Genomic DNA, 21,615 nt, shown 5'->3' with positions numbered 1-21,615 from the left:
TCTCCTACCTTCTCCATCCCCCTCTAGGCTAGGTCTTGGTAAATAAGGGCACGAGAACAGAGAAACTCAGTTCCTACTCCCTGCGCTGGACTGCCACCCTTTCTTGGTGCCACCTTACCTCACCAGTTGTGACTGGTTAGGCGACTCTCCTTCACCAGACCAGGCTCAATCCCCAACATCCAGCACAGTGCCGGGCACACGGTGAAGGCGATTGTGGCAGAAATGAGGGCAAGGCCGTTTCTTGCCCCTGGGGCCCTATTGGCAGGGCTCCATGAGGTAGGAGGGGACAACAGCCTCCGAGAACCTGGCCGTGTAGTCACTCCACCTCGTCGCCCCGCCTCTGTGGGCGTGGCCCTGCTAGGACACCAGTCTGGGGGAGGGGGCGTGGCTACGGCGGGGAGGTGCCCGCCCCTCGGGGGTGTCACGTAGCTCTGCGGCATCCGCAGCCTCATTTATCGGAGCCTGAGCTGGGAGCCACAGCTGTCGCCGACCTTAATCCGCGCTGTTCCTGTGGCTGCCGCTGCTAACTCGCTGCGGACAGGTGAGGCTGGAGCGAGGCCGGAGCTGCTCAGCATCTCCGCTTCCTCTCTATGACTCTAACTTCTGTCCCCCTTGGCCTGCTCCCAAGGGTGACTGGATGTGCCTTCTCAGCTCTCTCCTTACATCCTGTCTCCTTTCTGTCCACCCCAAACCCTGTGGTTCGGCCACATCCACAGCACCCCTTCCTCTCAGCCCTCAGGCCCCGACTTCAGTCTTCCTCTGCCTACCGGATTTTTTCCTTGGGGTCAGCCTCTCCCGCCCAGCCCATTTTCATCTCAGCCTGCTCCCTTTCCTGGGCTAAGTCCTTGTCCCGTTGTCTTGCCTTCTCTGTCCCCTGGTTTAGTTAGCCTGCCTCCCTATCCACTCCCCACAGGTCTCCCCCCTGCTCCTGCATCTCTTCCTCCCTTCCTCAGGCCCTCTACTCACTCCTTTCAACCCTGATCCTCTGCTCCCATTCGGTTGCAATGACCGACAGCTTTGAGCTATGGAAAAGAAGCGGTAACAGAAGCCTATGGCAATTTTTTGTGCCACTCCTGCTCCCCACTTGTCCCCCACTTTTCCCCCGTGAAGGTGCAGGAAGAGGGGTGATAGGTACTTTTGCCTCATTCTGAAGCCTGGGAAGTAAGTGCACTTTTCCCTAGGGGCCCTGCTGAGGCTGACAAATGGCAACTGGAAAGGCCAGGGCTCATGCCCTACCTCACAGGGCCAAATTCAGTAAAAGAAGGACTGGATCTTCGTTTGGGCAGTAGTTTCACAAGAAGACCTGTAGCTTCGGGGCCGCTCACGTCCCCACCCCCACCCTGCATCTTTCCCCAGGGCTGGGAAGGGTGCCCACCAGTGACAAAAGGAGATGTGGGAACTGGGGCCCTAAGCCTGCTAGCTGTCAGAGGGATTGGTGCCACTGTGTTGCCCAGGACCTATGCCAAGGACGACTGCCTTGTTCCTAGCTCCATGCTGGTTGGGAGGTGGGGGGAGGCCATTTGGCCCATATGGCCAAGAGAGGAAGCAGAGGAGGTAGTAGGTCGGGTCCAGCTTTTATATCTTGCCTCAATTCCACAGAGCTGTCACCATGCCCCACTCGTACCCAGCCCTTTCTGCTGAGCAGAAAAAGGAGTTGTCTGACATCGCCCTTCGGATTGTGGCCCCAGGCAAAGGCATTCTGGCCGCGGATGAGTCTGTAGGTAGGTCAGGGCCTGTGGCTAGGTGGGGTAGAGGTGGCCAGAGAGCCCTGGGGATGAGCTTGCTTACCCTTCTTTTGTTTGCCCCCAGGAAGCATGGCCAAGCGGCTGAGCCAAATTGGAGTGGAGAACACAGAGGAAAACCGCCGATTGTACCGCCAGGTCCTGTTCAGTGCTGATGACCGTGTGAAGAAGTGCATCGGAGGGGTGATCTTCTTCCATGAGACACTGTACCAGAAAGATGACAGTGGTGTTCCCTTCGTTCGTACCATCCAGGATAAGGGCATTGTCGTGGGCATCAAGGTGCAGCCACTGGCCCTCAATGGGGGCTGAACATGGAAATAGGTGTGTGTGAGAGAGGTGACAAGGGGAATCCTGCCTGGGTTCAGCCTTCTGCCTGTGTTTCCCCTACAGGTTGACAAGGGTGTAGTTCCTCTAGCGGGGACCGATGGAGAAACCACCACTCAAGGTACAGGATGGGTGGGCTTCAGGACCACAGGGTTGTTGGATGGTTGATGCTGGCACAGAGGGGCAGAGTGATGAGGCTGGCACTATGCCTACAGGGCTGGATGGGCTCTCGGAACGCTGTGCCCAATACAAGAAGGATGGTGCCGACTTTGCCAAGTGGCGTTGCGTGCTGAAAATCAGTGAGCGCACACCCTCAGCACTTGCCATTCTGGAGAATGCCAACGTGCTGGCCCGCTATGCCAGCATCTGCCAGCAGGTGTGTGTATGTGTGAGGGGGGGTCAGATGGGTGCCCTGTGCCTAGTGGGGAGAGGGTTACCAGGGCTTTCTCCCCTCCTACCTACTGCCCCTCCCAAGTTATTCTGCTCTTACCTGCAGAATGGAATTGTGCCTATTGTGGAACCTGAGATCCTGCCTGATGGAGACCATGACCTCAAACGCTGTCAGTATGTTACGGAGAAGGTGAGTCCACACCTGGCTACAGACACTGCAAGGACAGTCTGACAGGGGAGCCTGTTCCCCATAGTCCTTGGCTTAGATGCAAGCACTTTCCCCAAGCATTCTTTTACTTCATCCAAGAACACATCTGTGAATTTGAGCCTGTACTGACCCTCCCAGTCATGGCTCACCTTCCCCTAAACAGGGAGGGTTAAACAGGAGTCCAGAACCTTAGTAAACCTCTGATTCCCCAGGTCTTGGCTGCCGTGTACAAGGCCCTGAGTGACCATCACGTGTACCTTGAAGGGACCCTGCTCAAGCCCAACATGGTGACCCCTGGCCACGCCTGTCCCATTAAATACAGCCCAGAGGAGATCGCCATGGCAACTGTCACTGCCCTGCGTCGCACTGTGCCCCCGGCTGTCCCAGGTACCACCGTGCTTCCTAACCTGTTCCTATCCCTAAGACCCATCCTCAGGTTCTTGTGGTCTTCATGGGTCCTGTACCCTAGAAAACTTGAGAGTTGACCACTTTGTCTTCTCTACTCTACCCTAGGAGTGACCTTCCTGTCTGGGGGTCAGAGTGAAGAGGAAGCATCACTCAACCTCAATGCTATCAACCGCTGCCCCCTTCCTCGGCCCTGGGCCCTCACCTTCTCCTATGGGCGTGCCCTGCAGGCCTCTGCCCTCAATGCCTGGAGAGGGCAACAAGACAATGCTGGGGCTGCCACTGAGGAGTTCATCAAGCGGGCCGAGGTTGGGAGCTAGAGGTGGTGATTGGGGGAGAGGGGTATAGCTAGGCAGGGGGCACTCAGAGGTTACAGCCTGGGCAGGGCTTGGCCCCTGTGGGCTGGGTCAGCCTGTTTACTCCCCCCGAACCCCCCTCCCACCTGCTCTTTTGCAGGTGAATGGGCTTGCGGCCCAGGGCAAGTATGAAGGCAGTGGAGAAGATGGCGGAGCAGCGGCACAGTCCCTCTACATTGCCAACCATGCCTACTGAGTACGCATCCCATGTCACAGCCCTTGGCTTGGCCACCTGCACCCAGTTTCACCTATAGTAATGGCTAGCGCCAAACAGTCATGCAGAGCAGACATGCCTGCATCCAGCACGGAGTCATCTTCCTTTTTTGTCCTCCCCTCCCCTCTCCCATTGCTGCCACCTGGGACCATTAGATGGATGGGGTGCCCCTCATGACTGAGGGCAGAAGAAGTTGCTAGAAGCCAGAGCAGGATGCTTCGGTTTCCCCCTGCCTCTGCTAGCCCCCACAATTTCCCCATGATGTGGTAGTTTCTCCTTGGGCTTTCCTTGCCTGTCCTCTCTCCTGGGATCAGAGGATAGGACACCAGACATGACTCACACCTTGGGTACATACCACATAGCAAATAAATGGTAGCAAAACATGCTACTTTGTCTGTCTGTTTTACACATCAGATGCCTCAGACGCCCACTTCTCGGTTTCTGATTTCGGCTGACTGCCTGGGCCCTCTGACTGTGGAGGACAGAGTAGGTTTTGAGTTTTACTGGGCTGGAAGTGTTGAGGGGAGGGGCACACCCAGTCACCATTCCCAGCTCAAGCTCTTGCGGGTTAATGTCCAAAGTTGGAAGGCTGCAGGTCTTTCAGGACCGCCACATCAGAGGCACTAGGCTGCGTCTGAAGGATGGAGTAAGGCGAGACTTGTGCAATTCCTGAAGGCAGCTTTTGCGAATGGCCCAAAACTGGGATAAGGGGGATGGCAGTCGCTCACTTCTGTGTGCTGAACCCTGCTGGGGCTTGACACATTCTGCTGGGGTGGGGGTGGCACTGCAGGAGGAACACCTGGTCTCCTGCCCAGCAAGGAAAAGCCCCAAGGCTCAGGACTGCCAGACGGAGCAGGGTACCTAGGAGGTTGCCAAGGGCTATTGCCCATTCCCGTTTGGGGGAGATGAGGGCACAGAGAAGGCCAATTTGAGGGTCTGGGCAAGGGAAGCCCTGGTGAGGTTTCATGCTAAACTTTGACCACTTGGCTGGGGTGTGGGGGGTACATACATCAAACACCTGGGGCCGTCTGAAGGGATGAAAAGTTGAAAGAACTTGCTAGGCATGTTCTGTGTGAACTGGGCAGCCCATGCTCTGTGTAAAGTGTGCAATCAATGCTCCACCCACCAAATTATTGCAATATGGGAATGTAGGTCCAGTGTGACCTGACCTCATATTAACAAAAATAGCTAACACTTATATAGCACTTGCTATGTGCTCCTGCCAGGCCCTATTCTAATCACTTTACATTTACTAACTCATTTACTACAACACTGTATGAAGTAGATACTATTACCATCCCTAGTTTAATATGAGGAAACAGGCACAGAGAGGTTAGTTAATTAACTTCTCAAGATCACTCAGGTGAGGTGATAAAGTCAGGATTTAAACTCAAGTGATCAGGATCCACAGTCTGTGCTCATGAATTTTCAAGAATTTTAAGTGAAGTATTCAGACTTTTACAACTTGGAAATGAACTCAAATGAATAAAAAAAAAAAAAAAAAAAAAAAAGGCTGAATGAGCCAAATATGCTAAAAAGGTACAACCAGCTTGCTGTCTCCGTATCTGAAGCTTAAGGAGAAAGAGTGCCCAGAAGAGGAGCTCTCTGAAACGGACGATAAACAGTTATCCTGATAGGTGATATTTGGGTGCTTTCCGTGCCAGGTTCTTTACATGAATGACCTCATTTTATTTTTTAAGTAATCTCTACACCCAATGTGGGGCTCAAACTCAGGACCCAAGATCAAGACTCACCTGCTCTACCGACTGGGCCAGCCAAGCGCCCCTGAATGACCTCATTTTAGTAAATATCTCCATTATCCAGATGAGAAAACTGAGACTTAGAGCTGCCTGTGGTCGCTCAACTAGTATTTAACGCCTGCAGAATTTGCTCTCTTAATCCCTGGGGCTAGGAGTGTGTTCCACAAGGAAACGGGGTACTAACGAAGAATCTTCCGGCAACACAGAAACCTGCACAGCCACTCCACTGGCCTTGGTGCTTGGGTAAATTCCTTTCAAACTCGCGGCCAGGCTCCTTGCGGACCCCGCCCACCCTCTACCTCTTTCTCTCACCTCCCCTCCCTGAGTACCGCTTGCGATTGGCTGCGACCTCTGCCGTGGTCCCGCCCCCTCCTTGCGGGTTTCCGATTGGGGGAGGCTTTGCGTAGCTCCGCCCCTCGGCGGCTAGAGAAACTGGATGGAAGCATGGCGGCTCCCGGGGCCGCAGCTACAGACCTAGGTGCGGTGGCATTCGGGTGGGAACTGAGACTCGTAGATTGCGAGCGAGGAATGCGGGCTTGGGGATTGTGGTGTGTCAGTGGTCCCGCGGACTGGGGGGTCGGGGGTCGTTTCAGACAAGATCCCTTCAGACGGGCGCGGGCCCCTGGCACAGGGATCCCTATGAAGGCGGGCGGAGAGCTTCCGAGTGAGGGTTGCTGGGGCTCGTCCGCGTCAGGTGTGGGGAGGGCAACCAAGCCCACTTCCAGCGCCTCAAGTCGGTACCTCCGTGCCCCTAGAGGTGGTCCGAGGCAAGCGGGCCGCTCTCTTCTTCGCTGCCGTGGCCATCGTGCTGGGGTTGCCGCTCTGGTGGAAGACTACGGAGACCTACCGGGCCCCATTGCCTTACTCTGAGATCAGTGGGCTGAATGCCCTGCAGGTGAGACCTCTGTGGGAGAAGGCCTGGGGACAGCCCACTGGCAAGGTGGAGACTCAGCCGATGGCCCTGATGCTCCTTCCTCTAGCTGCGGCTCATGGTGCCCGTCACTGTCGTATTTACCCGAGAGTCAGTGCCGTCGGACGACCAGGAGAAGCTGCCCTTCACCGTTGTGCATGAGAGAGAGATCCCTCTGAAATGTGAGTTCTTGGGGAGTCAAGCCTGCCTTTCTGGTCTGAGCTCAGTCCAGAGATAGGTTAGGTTGGAGGAGCGTGGGTGTCCCTTAAATGTAGTTAAAAATTTCTTAAAAGCCCTTTCTGAATGAACAGTTCTGAATGAACAGTGTGGTTGGTTAGAAGAAAGGCAACTTTAAATAAAATTATTCACCGTTAGGGCAGCAATTTCATTCATGACAGTTGTGCTACCTGATGAGAAGCAGTTGATGCTCATTAGAAGATAGGAGAGGAGGTGGGATGCAGTAGAAAGAACGTAGGGTTTGGAATCAAGTTGGAGTTGTATACAGCTCTTATTCAATTTGACATGGAACACTTTGTTGAGTGTTAGTAGGCACTTTTTGGTACCAGGAATTTCGGGATAAATAAAGAATTGATAATGGTTTTGAGAAATTCATAGTCATGTAGGGGAGAAAAACACTTAGATAAAGAAATCACAGGGGATTATGTAAGAAACAGAGATCGTATTTAAAAAAGAGCCTTTAACAGCCTGGGAGGAAAAAAAGGCAGAGAAGGTTTTGAGGATGTCATTTTTAAGTCAGATTTTTAAAGGATGTGAAGGAATTCAGGGTAAATGGGGAAGGGAGGAAGGGAACAGCTTGAGCCAGATATAGCAATGGCTAATATTTGTTGTTCATTATATGCCATAAACTAGGTGAAGCACTTTACATGTGTTGTCTCATTTAATCGTCTCTAACATGATCTCCATTTTATAAATGAAAAAAAGAGAGTCAGAGATTTTAATTTGTTCACAATCACACAGCTAGCTAGTAAGAGGTGGAGCTAAGATTTAAATCTGGGCCCGACTGATTCCAGAGTTCGGGCTTTTAACCAACAACCTATACTACCTCCCGTGTAGAAGCATGGAGGGGGGGTGAGTCAGCATGTTGGGGGAATCTGTGTGCAGTTTTACTTTTCTGGAGTGTGAAGTGAAAATTGTGAGTGACTGTATGTGTAGGCTGAGTCCAGATGGTGAAGTGCCTGTGTACCATTTACTTTCTAGCTTTTTAACCATGATCACCCGTGTTACTTAAAAGTCATATTTCATATGGTTCAACCTAATGTAAACACACATACTTTTCGTTTCTCAAAACAAGAATTGGATCATGCCTCACATGTTAGTTTGCAACTTTGATTGTTGTCAACTTATCATGGACATTCATATTTAGTGACATGGTATTCAATAATATGGACATATTGTGAAGGTAGTCGGGTGGAGTGGCCAAGAGTATGGAGAATTTGGTGTAAGAGAGCTGGGTTAAAGCCTTGGTTCTGCCACTTGTGTGAATTTGGGTGAGGTTGTTAACCTCTCTAACTCTTGGTTTTCTCATCTACTACATAGGAATAGTAATAGGTTGGTTCATTTATTCAACCAATATTTATTATTGAGTGCCCATATCAGATACTGTTGTAGTCGCTGGAGATACAGCAAACAAAGTAGACAAAATACATTGAACAAAATAGACAAAAAAAAAAAAAAAAGAGAGAACAGACAGGAAGATAAACAAATATATGTTACATGGTGGGGGGCACCTGGCTGGCTCAGTCAGTGGAGTCTGCAACTCTTGATCTCAGAGTTGTGGGTTCAAGCCCCACATCGGGTATAGAGATTACTTAAAAAAATAAAGTCTGTAATAAATAAATGTATGTATGTATGTTAGATGGTGACAGGGGAAAAATAGTTCAGGACAGGGGTATAGGGAGGTTTCTTGGGGGATAAAGAGGTCAATGCTATTTTAGAGAGGGTGGCTAAGGACGGCATCATTTGAAAACAGGACTTTCAAGTAAAGACCCAAAGAGGTAAAGTAGTAAACTGTGTAGATATCTGGGAGAAGAGCATTTTTTGGTACAGAGAGAAGCAAATATAAGGTCCTGTGGTAGGCGCAGAAGTGGTGCCTTTGCAGAACAGTGAGAATTCCATTATGGGGAGAGTGAGGTGAATGAGGGAAAGGGTGAGAGGAAATGAAATAAAACCAGAGCAGTGGACAGGGGGCTAGGCTCACATACAGCTTTTATGCTAGATGAGAAGGGCAGCCCTTGAAAGATTTTATTTTGTTGCTTTTAAACATAACTACCATATCACACCTAACCAAGTCCACGGTAATTCTTGAGTATCACCTAATTTCCAGTCTATATTCATATTTCCCCAATTATCTCAAAGGTGTCCTCTTAATTTTTTAAGTCAATAAATTAAAAACAATATTTTTATTTATTTATTTTGAGAGAGAAAGTGTGAGTGTGAGTGGGGGAGGGACAGATAGAGAGTGAGAGAGAATCCCAAGCAGGCTCCGCACCATCAGTGCAGAGCCTGATGCAGGACTTGGTCCCACGAACCGCGAGATCATGACCTGAGCCGAAACCAAGAGTCAGATGCTTAACCGGCTGAGCCACCCAGATGCCCCAATAAATTTTATTTCGGGAATTTTACATGCGTGTCCTTCCACTGCTGCAGCCGATCACCATAGTTCCTCCAAAACCAGAATCATAATCTTCAAAATAACCCATTTATTTACTTATTTATTTATTTATTTATTTATTTATTTATTTATTATTTTTTAAAGTATGTTTTTACTTATTTTGAGAAAGATACAGAGAGCAAGTGGGGGAAGGGCAGAGAGAGGAGACAGAATCCCAAGCAGGCTCCACATCATCGGCACAGAGCCTGACGTGGGGCTCAAACACGCCAACTGTGAGATCATGAGCTGAGCTGAAATCAAGAGTCGGATGCTAAACCGACTGAGCCACCCAGGCGCCCCCAAAATAATCCTTTTAAAAAGAACTTTTGTTTAATCCACAGTTGTCACTATCAGTCAGTCTGGTTCTTTTGGTTGGACTTCTTTGATCTCCACTGGCATGTGGACCTACTTCAGAAATTCCCCACCTGTAATCTTTGGGATCCAATTTCTTTTCTTTTTTTTTTTTTTTTTTAAATTTTTTTTTTTCAACGTTTTTTATTTATTTTTGGGACAGAGAGAGACAGAGCATGAACGGGGGAGGGGCAGAGAGAGAGGCAGACACAGAATTGGAAACAGGCTCCAGGCTCCGAGCCATCAGCCCAGAGCCTGACGCGGGGCTCGAACTCACGGACCGCGAGATCGTGACCTGGCTGAAGTCGGACGCTTAACCGACTGCGCCACCCAGGCGCCCCTGGGATCCAATTTCTTTATGTTAGGGCCCTAGAAGTCAAATTGTAGGAAGTACATTGATTGCTATTTTGGCAAATGATCTAAAATTGTTATTCCTTCATTGTCTCTAATATTGAAAAGTCTTGTTACTTCCACTCTCTACTCCATGAGCCTAGGAAAAAATGTTACAGTTGTCAATGTCACCACTGCAATAAACTTGCTGCAATGGAAGCATAACCTGTGTCTTATTGTAGCCACGTTAACAATTTCTGGACACCATGAATGATAGTACCCATTTCCATCTAGAATGAGGCTTTTCACAGGTGTCCTTTTATAGTTGGTTTATTCTAATCGGGATCAACACATCACATTTTGTTACATTTCTTTTGCCTTTTTTTGTTATATATCAGCTCCCCCTACCCCATCCTGATATACTTCTTTTCTTTGGTTTTTTGGAGAAACCAGGCCACTTGTGTTCTAGAACCTCTCCCATTCTGGATTTGGCAGATTGCTTCCTCCTAGTTTTGTTTAACTTATTCCTCTATTATCCATATTTTTTTGTAAACTGGTAGTCAGATCAGGAGATTTGATCAAAATCAGTTCACTTTTTAATTTTTATTTTATTTTTTTATTTTATTTATTATTATTATTTTTTTTAATTTTTTCAACGTTTTTAATTTATTTTTGGGACAGAGAGAGACAGAGCATGAGCGGGGGAGGGGCAGAGAGAGAGGGAGACACAGAATCGGAAACAGGCTCCAGGCTCCGAGCCATCAGCCCAGAGCCTGACGCGGGGCTCGAACTCACGGACCGCGAGATCGTGACCTGGCTGAAGTCGGACGCTTAACCGACTGCGCCACCCAGGCGCCCCTCAGTTCACTTTTTTAGATAAGAATACATTATAATTAGTGTGGTATACTTCCTATTGTGTTATATCAGGAAGCATAGAATGGATGGGTTTTTTTCACTTTGGGTGATACAAAGATGATTTAGTGAATTCAGATACTGTCAACTTGATGTCTGTATTTTTTAAAAAAATTTTTTTGTTGTAACATTTATTCCTTTTTGAGAGACAGAGAGAGACAGAGCACGAGTGGGGAAGGGGTAGAGAGAGAGGGAGACACAGAATCTGAAGCAGGCTCCAGGCTCTAAGCTATCAGCACAGAGCCTGACGCAGGGCTTGAACTCACGAACTGCGAGATCATGACCTGAACCGAAGTCAGACGCTCAACTGACTGAGCCACCCAGGCGCCCCTCGATGTCTGTATTTTAATTCCCTGTCAACCTTTCACCTGATGGTTTTAGCATCCAATGATGCTGGCATCCATTTCATAGCAGTTGCAAAATGGCAATTTTTATGTATTTATTTATTTTAAGATTTTATTTTTAAGTAGTCTATACACCCAATGTAGGGCTTGAATTCACAACTCTGAGATCAAGAGTAGCATGCTCTACAACTGAGCCAGCCAGATACCCCAAAATGGCAAATTTAAAATTCTGTAATTTCTCCTATATTATGACCTGGAATTCTTCTATAACAAAGAACTTTCACAAGAAGTTTTAGGTTCAACTTCTCAAGTTCCAGGTGGGGGGGGGGGAGGGGGTGTCAAAAAATCCCTATGGGATTATTTTGCAGGTATAGATTAACTTGGGGAGAATTGACATCCTTAGAATATTTAGTCTTTCCCATTTCATTCAAATCTTCTTTTAGGTCCTTCAGTGAAGTCCTGGGTGTTTTTCTTAGAGTTTTGTACATTTCTTCCTGGGTGTTTGTACATTCTTTATTATGATGAGGATTGGGATTTAAAAAATACTTGCTTTTCAAATTGGACGTTGCTGGTATTTCTCAGAAAGCTATTAATTCTTGTGTATATCTAGTCATAGGACTGAATTGTTACCAGTTCTGATATTTTTTTCAGTTGCTTTTCTTTGATTTTCTTGGAAAATAATTATGCTATTTCAAAAAGTGGACATTTTATTCTTTCAAATATTCAGGTTTCGTGTCTCTTTCTTCACTGGTCTTCACTTTCTTCATTGGTCAGGAACTTCAGAAAGAACAGTGCTGAATAATAGAGGAAGTAGTGGGCATCCTCATTTTATTAATGATTTTAATGGAACTACTTTAGTGTTTTGTCATTAAGTGTGCATTTTTATCAAGAATGTTCATTGGGGCGCCTGAGTGGCTCATTTGGTTAAGCATCGGACTCTTGATTTGGGCTCAGGTCACGATCTCATGGTTTGTGAGATCAGGCCCCGCATTGAGCCCCACATTAGGCTCTGTGCTGACGTCACAAAGTCCGCTTGAGATTTTCTCTCTCTCTCTCTGCTCTGCCCCTGCTTGTGTGCACGCACGCTTGCGCATTCACGCTCTCTCTAAAAAAAACAACAACCTGAATTTGTCGCCTTATTTTGAGGCACCTATAGAAGTGATTGTATGGTTTTGCTCCTCTCACCTATTAATAGAATAAATATTGTAATAGATTTCCCTGTGGGAGAGTACTTCAGGTTGAAGGTAGTGTGTACATAGGTAGAAGCAAGAGCTGGTTAGGTGGAAGAGGTGGAGTGTCGTGTATTTGATATCATCCATGTAGAAATCATTAGAATTGGCTGTAGCCTCTGGGACTTTCTCTGCAAACGATTTTCTTGATGTCCTGAGACACTGGACAGTGTTAGGGCTGGGAAGATAGGCAGAGGTCTGTATTTAGTCTTATCTTTTTTTTTTTTTTTTTCAAATGTTTATTTCTTCTTGAGAGACAGAGAGAGTGAGTGGGGGAGGGGCAGAGAGAGAGGGAGACACAGAATCGGAAGCAGGCTCCAGGCCCCAAGCTGTCAGCACAGAGCCCCATGTGGGGCTCGAACTCATGAACTGCGAGATCATGACCTGAGCTGAAGTCAGACGCTTAACCAACTAAGCCACCCAAGCACCCCTTAGTCTTCTCATCCTCTTCCTTTCCCTCTCAGACAAAATGAAAATCAAGTGCCGTTTCCAGAAGGCCTATCGGAGGGCTCTGGACCATGAGGAAGAGGCCCTGTCACTGGGCAGTATGCAAGGTACCGGAAGGAGTGATCACACTAGTTTAACACGGAGCCCTCTTTTTTCTTCTGATCTCTAAGTGTGTAGTTTCCATACCATCTTCTAACTTCCTGGGAAAGCTGGGGATGAGAGTGTGTTTCAGCCTGGGCCACTGGGGGCCAAGCCTGGCCACAATGTCAGCCATGTAGAAAGGGAGGTGGAGTTGTGGCTTAGGCACTCTGTTGGGGGACAGAGGGATAGGGCATGGTGTTTTTGCTCCTGGTAGACCTTCTGCTCTTGTCCCCAGAGGCAGAAACCATGTTAGCTGAGCCACAGGAGCAAGCAGAGGGCTCCCTGACTGTGTACGTGATCCCCGAACACTCCTCACTTCTGCCCCAGGTAGGGTGAGCAGGGAGGGTATGGCCTTGCCTTATCCCATCTGCTTGTCCTCTCCTAGGTCACTTCCTTCTTGCAGTAGTGCTGCCCGTTTCTTGCATTTGCTACAGAAAACTCTTTTCCAAATATTTTTTTTAAAGAATGCAAATAGGGTTGTTTTCATTGACTCTGGGTCTTTCTAACTCCAAGAGTTCTATATGGTTAAAGCTCCAGTGACCATTTGAAGTGGAAAAAAAACAGGATTAAAAAAAAGAAGATGGCTTGAATGGATTATGGTGGTAAAATGGGCGATGCATTGACCTTTCCACTTTATGAGCAAGAGGCTCATTGGGAGCTATGCCATGTAGTGTTTTCTTTTAAAATTTACGATGAAATATTTTAATTTATTTATTTGTTTTAGACCACACATGAGTGGGTGAGAGGGGCAAAGGGGGAGAGGGAGGGAGAGAGGGAAGGAAGAAGAGAGGGAAAAGGAGAGGGAGAGAGAGCGAGAGCGAGAGAGAGAGAGAGAGAGAGAATCTCAAGCAGGCTCCATGGGGCTCTACCCCACAACCCTGGAATCATGACCTGGGCCAAGATCAACAGTTGGACGCTTAACCAACTAAGCCATCCAGGTGCCCTGAAATATTTAATTCTTATAAAAAGATGAAAGAAAATTTTAATGAACCCACCCCTGGCTTGCAAACTACAGTCTAGTAATAGTAGCTGAACCCTGTGTATTTCCATGGTTTACCCCACTCCCTTTTATTTTAGTTCAAGGTGACCATATTTTGTGCGTGTCATTTTCTTACTTTTTCAGGTTTCATCACATATATCTCTATAAACAATATATTTAATTTTGCAAACTTTTGAGCTTTATAATAATACAGCACATGTTCTTTTGTAACTTTTGTTTCATTCAACATTTATGTTTGGGACAATCCTCCATGATAATCAAGGTGTAATTGAATCTCATGTGTTCATTTTTAATATGTTTTATTGTATAAATATCACAATTTATCCATTCTGTGCTGATGGGCATTTGGATTGTCTCCAGTGTTTGACTCTTAGAAATAATGCCGCCTTGGGGCACCTGGGTGGCTTAGTTGGTTAAGCCTCCAACTCTTGATTACGGCTCAGGTCATGATCTTGAGGTTCATGAGTTTGAGCCCCACGTTGGGCTGTGTGCTGACAGTATGGAGCCTGTTTGGATTTCTCCCTCTTCCTCTCTCTCTCTTTCTCTCTCTCTCCCTCTCTTTCTCTCTCTGCCCCTCCCTGTCTTGCTCATGTGTGCGCATGCGTGCACGCGCTCTCTCTCAAAATAAATAAAAATAAACTTAAAAAAAGGAAATAATGCTGCTGTGAACATTTCTGTCCTTGCCTCTTTGCCATGTGCTGTTTACTTACATCAAACTTTCCAGGTGTTTGTTTATTCTGCTTTCCTTGTTCAGCATGCCGTCTCCTAGTTTTCCAGTCCATGAAGATTTAGATAATGCCTGCACTTAAGTCGGCCGGGAAGGCAAAGGTCGCAGAAATGAATGAAAACATTCATGCATGCTGATTGGTCAGAGATGCTGGGATGGTTCACTATGAATCTAAAGGGAGCAGTCAGTCTGTTGGTCAGTGGCAAAAAGCCAGATTCTCAGAGACAGGAGCCGGCACGTTCTTCTGCTTTCTTCCCTGAGCCATGGGCATTCTTTCCCTTGCTGGCCTCTCTCACAGGACATGATGAGTTACATCGGGCCCGAGAGGACAGCAGTCGTGAGAGGGATAATGCACCGCGAGGCCTTTAACATAGTCGGCCGCCGGGTGATCCAAGTAGCGCAGGCCATGTCTTTGACTGAAGATGTGCTTGCTGCGGCCCTGGCTGACCACCTTCCAGAGGACAAGTGGAGCTCTGATAAGAGGCGGCCTCTCAAGTCCAGCTTGGGTAGGGTGATGGAGCTTTGTCGTGAGAAGGGAGAGGGAAGTGAATGATGTGGGGGCATTGGGGCAGGAGGGGAATCTGCATGCAGACTCTACTCCTTTCTTCTATGGTTTCATCTTTTAGTTGAAAGCACTCACTGTTCCTCATCCCAGTTTTGTCCTCCCTTTGGTTCCATCATGGCCACCAACCCCATTCTAGAGGAGAAACAAGTTCAGCTCAGCCAGGGGTACGACTGCCCTTGAGCCACAGAAGCCTCTGCCTTCCCTGACTCCTGTTTCTATAGGCTATGAGATCACCTTCAGTTTACTCAACCCAGACCCCAAGTCCCACGACGTCCACTGGGACATCGAGGGGGCTGTCCGGCGCTATGTGCAGCCCTTCCTGAGCGCCCTCAGTGCTGCCGGCAACTTCTCTGTGGACTCTCAGGTAAGACAGGGAGCAAGCCGAGGGGTCCTTTTCCTTTTCAAAGCCCATCCATATTTATTATTTACATGTGTAGTCTGTTCTTCCAGCTCTTCGAGCTTGCTGATTTGCTAGGAATTTCCTGCGTGTAGATGTGGTTCTAGTGTCTACTTTCCCTCCATGGTGTCCAGCTCAGGGACTTCTGTCAACGTTTGTTAAAAAACAACCTTCCTTATGGCTCCCTCCAGAACTGTATTCACCCAGTTGTGCCATCCTTAAGGAATTTATTTAAAAAATAAAACTTCCTGAAATATGTTAGTGTCGTAACAGTAAAGATGTGAAGAATGTAGCCTTCTGTATCACACAATATCCGTTTAGGAAAAATGTGCGAGAAATTTTTATCAGGTCTTGGTAAGTGGGAGTACTTCTGAATAACTGACTTGAGTCGAGCTTGCAGACACTGAATTATGCTACTCGTTTCCCCTCCCTGTTTACGCTCTTGGAAAGCCTGGTAAAAGTGTGGTTTTCATAGCCCATGTATAGTGTATTAACTTTTACCCTTGGCTTTATTATTTTTTTTCCTACATCTATTTTCTCTCAGCCCTGATTTTATCTCTTATATTTTGTCCTGTGCTTATTGTATCTTTTTTAAGGCACTTCAAAACTTTTGGGACAGAGTGGAGTATGAATCAATAAACAAAGGAATGTTCTCCTTCTTTGCTTTACAGATTCTTTACTATGCAGTGTTGGGGGTAAACCCACGCTTTGACCCAGCTTCCTCTAGCTACTACTTGGCCGCACATAGCCTCCCCCATGTCATCAATCCAGTGGAGTCCCGTCTGGGTGAGCTAAGGATGAGGGCCTCTTTGCTAGGCTTGGCAGGACCCTGAAGGCTCAGTGTGGAGTTGGAGGCTGGGAGTATATGGTTCTGGTTCCCAGGTTGGGTGGTCTGAGGGCATTAAGGAAGTACTGAGCATTTAGGCTTCTTCATGAGACTCTGTTGACATCTCCCAACCCCACACTATCATATCCAAAAACGTTTATTAAGCATGACTCCCACTGCTTTCTGTAAACGAATGGATAGGCTGTGTCTCCCTCTTTGCAAGCCAGCCAGGAAAAATATGGTCACACATGTAGGAAAGATAACAGCAAAAGTACACAAAGGCAGAATCTGGATTGACAGTTCTGACTGAGGTTTGAAGCTGGGGTTCCAGTTTTTCATTTGGGGGATGGTACCTAGGAAGCATAGGTGACCACAGAGTGTAATACAGACAAACCAAAGTCAGTATATCACGGGTTGTGGGATTTCAGGCACCAAGGCTAGGCCAGTGTGGACCAAGATATGGGAAGGGCTGTGTGTGATTTCTCCCTCATTCCCTCTACCAGTGCTGAATGCAGAGATGGAAGGGCATTCCAGGCAAGGGAACTCTGAGCTTAGATGTAGAAGAGTAAGACGGATAGGCATTCGGGAAGCTCAGAGAAGCGTAGTGTCGCTGAATTGCGAGGGAGTGACCAAGACAAAGCTGGCAAGGCAGGCAGGTGCTTGATCATAAGGACCATGTTAAGTAGCTTGAACTTTTACCTGGTGTGACTGGCTAGCTATTGAAGGATATTAAGAGGGAGCCGACATGAGGTCATATGTATACCTGTCTATAAAATGGGTTATAGTTATATGGGTGTGATGTGGCAGGGCCCCAGAGAGTGGTCTTAGACAGACAAGGGGGCTAGGGACTCTGCTTCATGTGTGTGGCCCATCTCGGGAGAATGTTCAGAGGTTTCGATCACAGAAACCCCAGACTGGAGGATATTCTGGGGACTCTCAGTTGGGGGAAATGAGGCCCACTGTGAGTGACCAGCAAGTTAGAGGCTGACCTGGAACCTTGGTATTCTGACTTCCCTTCTCTTTGTACCGCAGGATCCAGTGCTGCCTCCCTTTACCCTGTGCTCAACTTTCTGCTCTACGTACCTGAGCTTGCCCACTCCCCCCTGTACATTCAGGACAAGGACGGTGCTCCAGTGGCCACCAACGCCTTCCATAGTCCCCGTTGGGGTGGCATTATGGTAACGGTCACACTCTGTAGACCCCAGAGCCCCAGCTTTAGGGACAGACACATGTTTCCTGAGACTGTTCCTTCTGTTGTTCCTCTAGTGTCCTCCATGGCCCAGCCTGTGGGAGGGGCCGCACCAAGTTGGTGAGGGTGCTGTGAGCTTGTGCCCCTACTCTGCCGGCCCCACAGCTTCTTATTTCTATAAGTTTTCTGTAATGTGACCCTTTGGCATGTAGTGGTTCGCACTCACTGAGGACTTTTCCGTGTGTACATCTTAGATCTTGGCCCTATTTATGGGAGTCTTGTATGAATGACAACTTCTCCTGTTAGACTGGGAGTTTCTCATAGGTAGGAACTCTTAAAATGGAATAAATATTTTTTACGGGTCTTCTGAGGGGATAATGGAGATAATTTATGAAAAGCTCCTAGTAGCCGGTATTCAAAAAATGTTAGCTATACCATCAGGTTTGTAATTTCTAAGGAGCACAGAATATGTCTCCCTTTTCTCTCATGGCCTCCAGAGTGTCTAGAGCAGAGCCGTTCACGGTCCTGGCGTGGTGTTTGGGCAGCCTTATTTCCCCTTGCAGGTATACAATGTGGACCCCAAAGCCTACAATGCCTCGAAGCTGCCGGTGAGGGTTGAAGTGGACATGGAGCAAGTGATGGAGGTGTTCCTGGCTCAGTTGCGGTGAGTTCCTGGCTCATCTCCCTGGGGGTGTGGCCACTGAATCTGACCCGAGTCTTCTGAGCTGACTAGAATGAAATCTCACCTGGCAGGAATACCTTGGCTGGTCCTAGAACCCCAGGGAAACCAAGAAGGGTTTCGAAGAATCATTTTATCCTTGTCGTAAGAAGGACTAGTTGCTGACAAAAACTGTTTTAAAAAAACAGACTCCTGGGATGCCTGGGTGGCTTGGTCGGTTAAGCATCTGACTCTTGATTTCGGTTCAAGTCATGGTCTTGGTTCATGGGATCCAGCCCTATGTCGGGCTCTGTGCTGACAGCATGGAGCCTGCTTGGGATTCTCTCTCTCCCCCTCTCTCTGCCCCTCCCCTATGTGTGTCCTCTTTCTCTCTTTCGCTCTCTCTCTCAAAGTAAATAAACTTAAAAAAGAAAAAAGGAAAACAGACTCCCGAATGTCAGGTCCATAGGATGTAGATAGGGCTACTTAAGAAAATAGCTGTTAATTCTCCTGGTAACTGATAGGCTGGTAGTGGCTGCTGGATGCCCTAGACTGAGGATTCTACAGCTGTGTCTGGGATCATTAGGAAAGAGGATTCTGATTGATTAGCAATGTCTGCCCTGGGTGCAGGATTAGAGAGGGACAACACACAGGCTTATCAGAAGTGGTCCTGGATCATCCCTTAACTAAAGGCTCAGTGGTCCCATTTGTCCAAAGAGACGGTAGATAGGGTTAGGGGATTAAACTAGGTTGGTGTTATCAGACATATTGTAGCCACGGGACCTTTTTTTCAAACAAGATCGTGGAAATCTAATCCAGAAACAGGTAAGAGCAAAAACACAGGTTTTAAAAGGGGGGCTTGTGGCTCTGTATTACTGAGTGTTGCCACTCACCCCCTGAGACCCTGAGGTACTTCCCCATGACTCCTGTGGTTCTGGGTAAGATGGAAAATCTTAGTCATCATTCAAGGGATCATAGCCATCTTCTACTCTCAGCCCCTTTGACCTTACTTTGCTCTTCCCACAGGTTGCTCTTTGGGATTGCTCAGCCCCAGTTGCCTGTGAAATGCCTGTTTCCAGGGCCTAAGAGTGAAGGGCTAACAACCTGGGAGCTTGACCGGCTGCTCTGGGCTCGGTCAGTGGAAAACCTGGCCACAGCCACTACCACTCTCACTTCCCTGGCCCAGCTTCTGGGCAAGATCAGCAACATTGTCATCAAGGACGATGTGGCATCTGAGGTGAGTGGGCACAGGATGGATTCTGTGCTGTAACTGGAGTGGCCAGCGAGGACCAGGGTATGGTGAGACCAGAGAGTCAGTCGAGGTCCAGGGTGTGTGTGGGCATGCCATCCTTGAGTCCCCCAGGCTTCCTCTAGAGGCCAGTGCCAGCTCCCCAGCAGGACTCCAGATGGGGTGTGAGGTTTTAGGCAGGCGCTAAGAAAATATACCATAGCCCTTTTATACTGGCCTCCATATCCTGGGCAAACTCCAGGCAACCTGCCTGGTAGGCGGAAGACAAAGTAAGGCCCATCCTTCCTCCCACCCCAACACCTCACTGATGCCTGGGACTTAATGGTAATCCCCTGCCCCCTTCCTAGGTGTACAGGGCTGTAGCTGCAGTCCAGAAGGCGGCAGAGGAGTTAGCCTCTGGGCACCTGGCCTCTGCCTTCACTGCCAGCCAGGAAGCTGTGACGTCCTCGGAGCGTGCCTTTTTTGATCCCTCGCTCCTCCACCTCCTTTATTTCCCTGACGACCAGAAGTTTGCCATCTACATCCCGCTCTTCCTGCCTATGGCTGTGCCCATCCTCCTGTCCCTGGTCAAGATCTTCCTGGAAACCCGCAAGTCCTGGAAAAAGCCTGAGAAGATAGACTGAGTAGGACAACATCTCAGTAGGAAAGTTCCCTTTCTGGCCACAGTGGGAGTTGTTAGATTGAGAGGCACATAAATGGGGCCTGCCACGAAGGACTTAGCTCCAGTAACCAAAGTGTAAACACTCCAAGCAGGATTAATCCTTCCCATTCCTCTGGCTCAGGCTCCCCCCCAACCCTTTGTGCCCTTGTCTAGAAGATGCATCATTGGAGGCTTCTTATCTGGCTTGAACTTGAAGGCCCTTTCCTGTCTCCCTGTGGGGCAGGGGCAGTCTGTTGTGCTTCTGTCCTGTTCCTCGAAGTCCTCCTGCACTCACAGGGAACATTAGGGGAAAGCCCTGGGTTGATTCTAGCCTCCTCCCCTCTACGCTTCTCTCTAACCCCTCAGGGAGAGCCCTAGCACTGCTCTCATGGAAAGGGCCAGGTCACCTCTGGGGCCTTCTCTCCCTTCCCTCCCTTCTGGCTGGCTATGCCTGTTGCTGTGTGTGTGTGTGTGTGTGGCCAAGTTTCCCTTCACCCTCTTATAGAGGTGGCTTGGTGCAGTGGGGAAAGTTCCAGATGGGATCAAGCATGCCTGAATTCCTTCTGCCCTTATCATCTGGGGAGCAGTGAATAAGCCACTTAATCTCCCTTAGCCTCAGTTTTGCATTTGTTAAAATAGCACTAATGATAGCTCCCTTACAAGGTGGTTATGAGGATTAAGTGTGATAAGCATATGAAAGTGTCTGACATATTTTATGCTCTCAATAAACATTGGTTGAATGTGAATTGGAATGATACAAAGTATGAGCATACCTTTCATTCTTCCTTTCCTTGGTGTCCTGTAATGGTTTCCTGTAGCTGTTCCCCTGGGCTCACAGGTCCACCTTGCTTTCACCTGGCCATGTCCCCTTCCTCCCTCCCTGCCTTGGAGGGCCCTCTGGTGGCTAGACACCTAGGCTGTTGTCCCTTAACATGTCCAGGGTTGCCCAGCACAGCTGTTAGTGTCTCCTGTTTTTTTTTTTTTTTTTTTTTTCCCCGCAGGGGGTCTGGGAGAGAAGAGCTTGTACCAGTGTAAGCCCTCAGATACAAACTCATTCATAAATTCAGAAAAAGAATATATTAAGCCTGGGCTGCAACAGCCACTGTGCTAAGTGCTAGGTATTATAGAGAACAAAGACAGGATCTCTGCTTTCTTGGAACTAATCGTTGAGGGGGAAGAGTCAGTGAACAAGTAAAACTCCCACAATGCATTAGAAGGAAAAAACAGGCTGATCTGATAGTGACTGGGGTGGAGGGCGGGGGCGGGGGTGGGGGGGGGTGGGTATCTGTAGTTTGGGTGTGAGGGAGGGCCTTTGAGCAGATGACATTGGAACTGAGACCAGAAGAGGAGGCCATCTGGGGGAAGAGCATCCCAGGCAAAGATCCTGAGTCAGAACTTTCTCGAGGGTCAGACGCACGAGCCCAAAGGCTGGAGCGCCCCGAGTAAGGAGGAGAGGTAGTCGACGTAGGCGACCCTTTAAAGTACCTATCCAAAAAACTGAATGGAGCCAAAGCCGAAGGCGAGGCCCCACCCAGCCCCGCGGGAGTAGACCCAGGTTGGTGTGCCGGCCAGCCTTACGGCAGGGGTGGGCGGGGCGAACGTCTGGCCCACCCCCGGGGGCGGGGCGGTA

General features: G+C 48.4%; 2 protein-coding genes and 1 non-coding gene across 3 annotated transcripts; 2 read left to right on the top strand and 1 right to left on the bottom strand.

Annotated features, from left to right (window-relative positions):
• Nucleotides 1–417: 417 nt before the first annotated feature.
• On the top strand, nucleotides 418–4,022 carry ALDOC (aldolase, fructose-bisphosphate C). Its single transcript, XM_058704603.1, has 9 exons — nucleotides 418–541; nucleotides 1,600–1,721; nucleotides 1,810–2,021; nucleotides 2,133–2,187; nucleotides 2,282–2,442; nucleotides 2,563–2,646; nucleotides 2,877–3,051; nucleotides 3,178–3,377; nucleotides 3,526–4,022. Exons 2-9 carry the CDS (start codon nucleotides 1,610–1,612, stop codon nucleotides 3,619–3,621), a joined length of 1,095 nt encoding a protein of 364 aa, XP_058560586.1. The 5' UTR covers nucleotides 418–541; nucleotides 1,600–1,609; the 3' UTR covers nucleotides 3,622–4,022.
• Nucleotides 4,023–5,771: 1,749 nt separating this feature from the next.
• PIGS (phosphatidylinositol glycan anchor biosynthesis class S) lies at nucleotides 5,772–20,731 on the top strand. The gene is made up of 12 exons (XM_058704589.1): nucleotides 5,772–5,877; nucleotides 6,155–6,294; nucleotides 6,380–6,491; nucleotides 12,611–12,700; nucleotides 12,970–13,061; nucleotides 14,760–14,967; nucleotides 15,248–15,390; nucleotides 16,095–16,209; nucleotides 17,282–17,427; nucleotides 18,002–18,102; nucleotides 19,123–19,333; nucleotides 19,693–20,731. The coding sequence occupies exons 1-12, from the start codon at nucleotides 5,844–5,846 to the stop codon at nucleotides 19,966–19,968; spliced, it is 1,668 nt and encodes a 555-aa protein (XP_058560572.1). The 5' UTR covers nucleotides 5,772–5,843; the 3' UTR covers nucleotides 19,969–20,731.
• Nucleotides 9,830–9,964, bottom strand: LOC131498636 (small nucleolar RNA SNORA1). Its single transcript, XR_009255517.1, has one exon. It is a non-coding gene; the product is annotated as a small nucleolar RNA SNORA1 (small nucleolar RNA).
• Nucleotides 20,732–21,615: the final 884 nt, after the last annotated feature.

The sequence above is a fragment of the Neofelis nebulosa genome, chromosome 16 (assembly GCF_028018385.1).
Source record: "Neofelis nebulosa isolate mNeoNeb1 chromosome 16, mNeoNeb1.pri, whole genome shotgun sequence".
NCBI lineage: Eukaryota > Metazoa > Chordata > Mammalia > Carnivora > Felidae > Neofelis > Neofelis nebulosa.
Note: the sequence above shows the minus strand (reverse complement) of the source record. Positions and strands in the feature narration are given on the sequence as shown.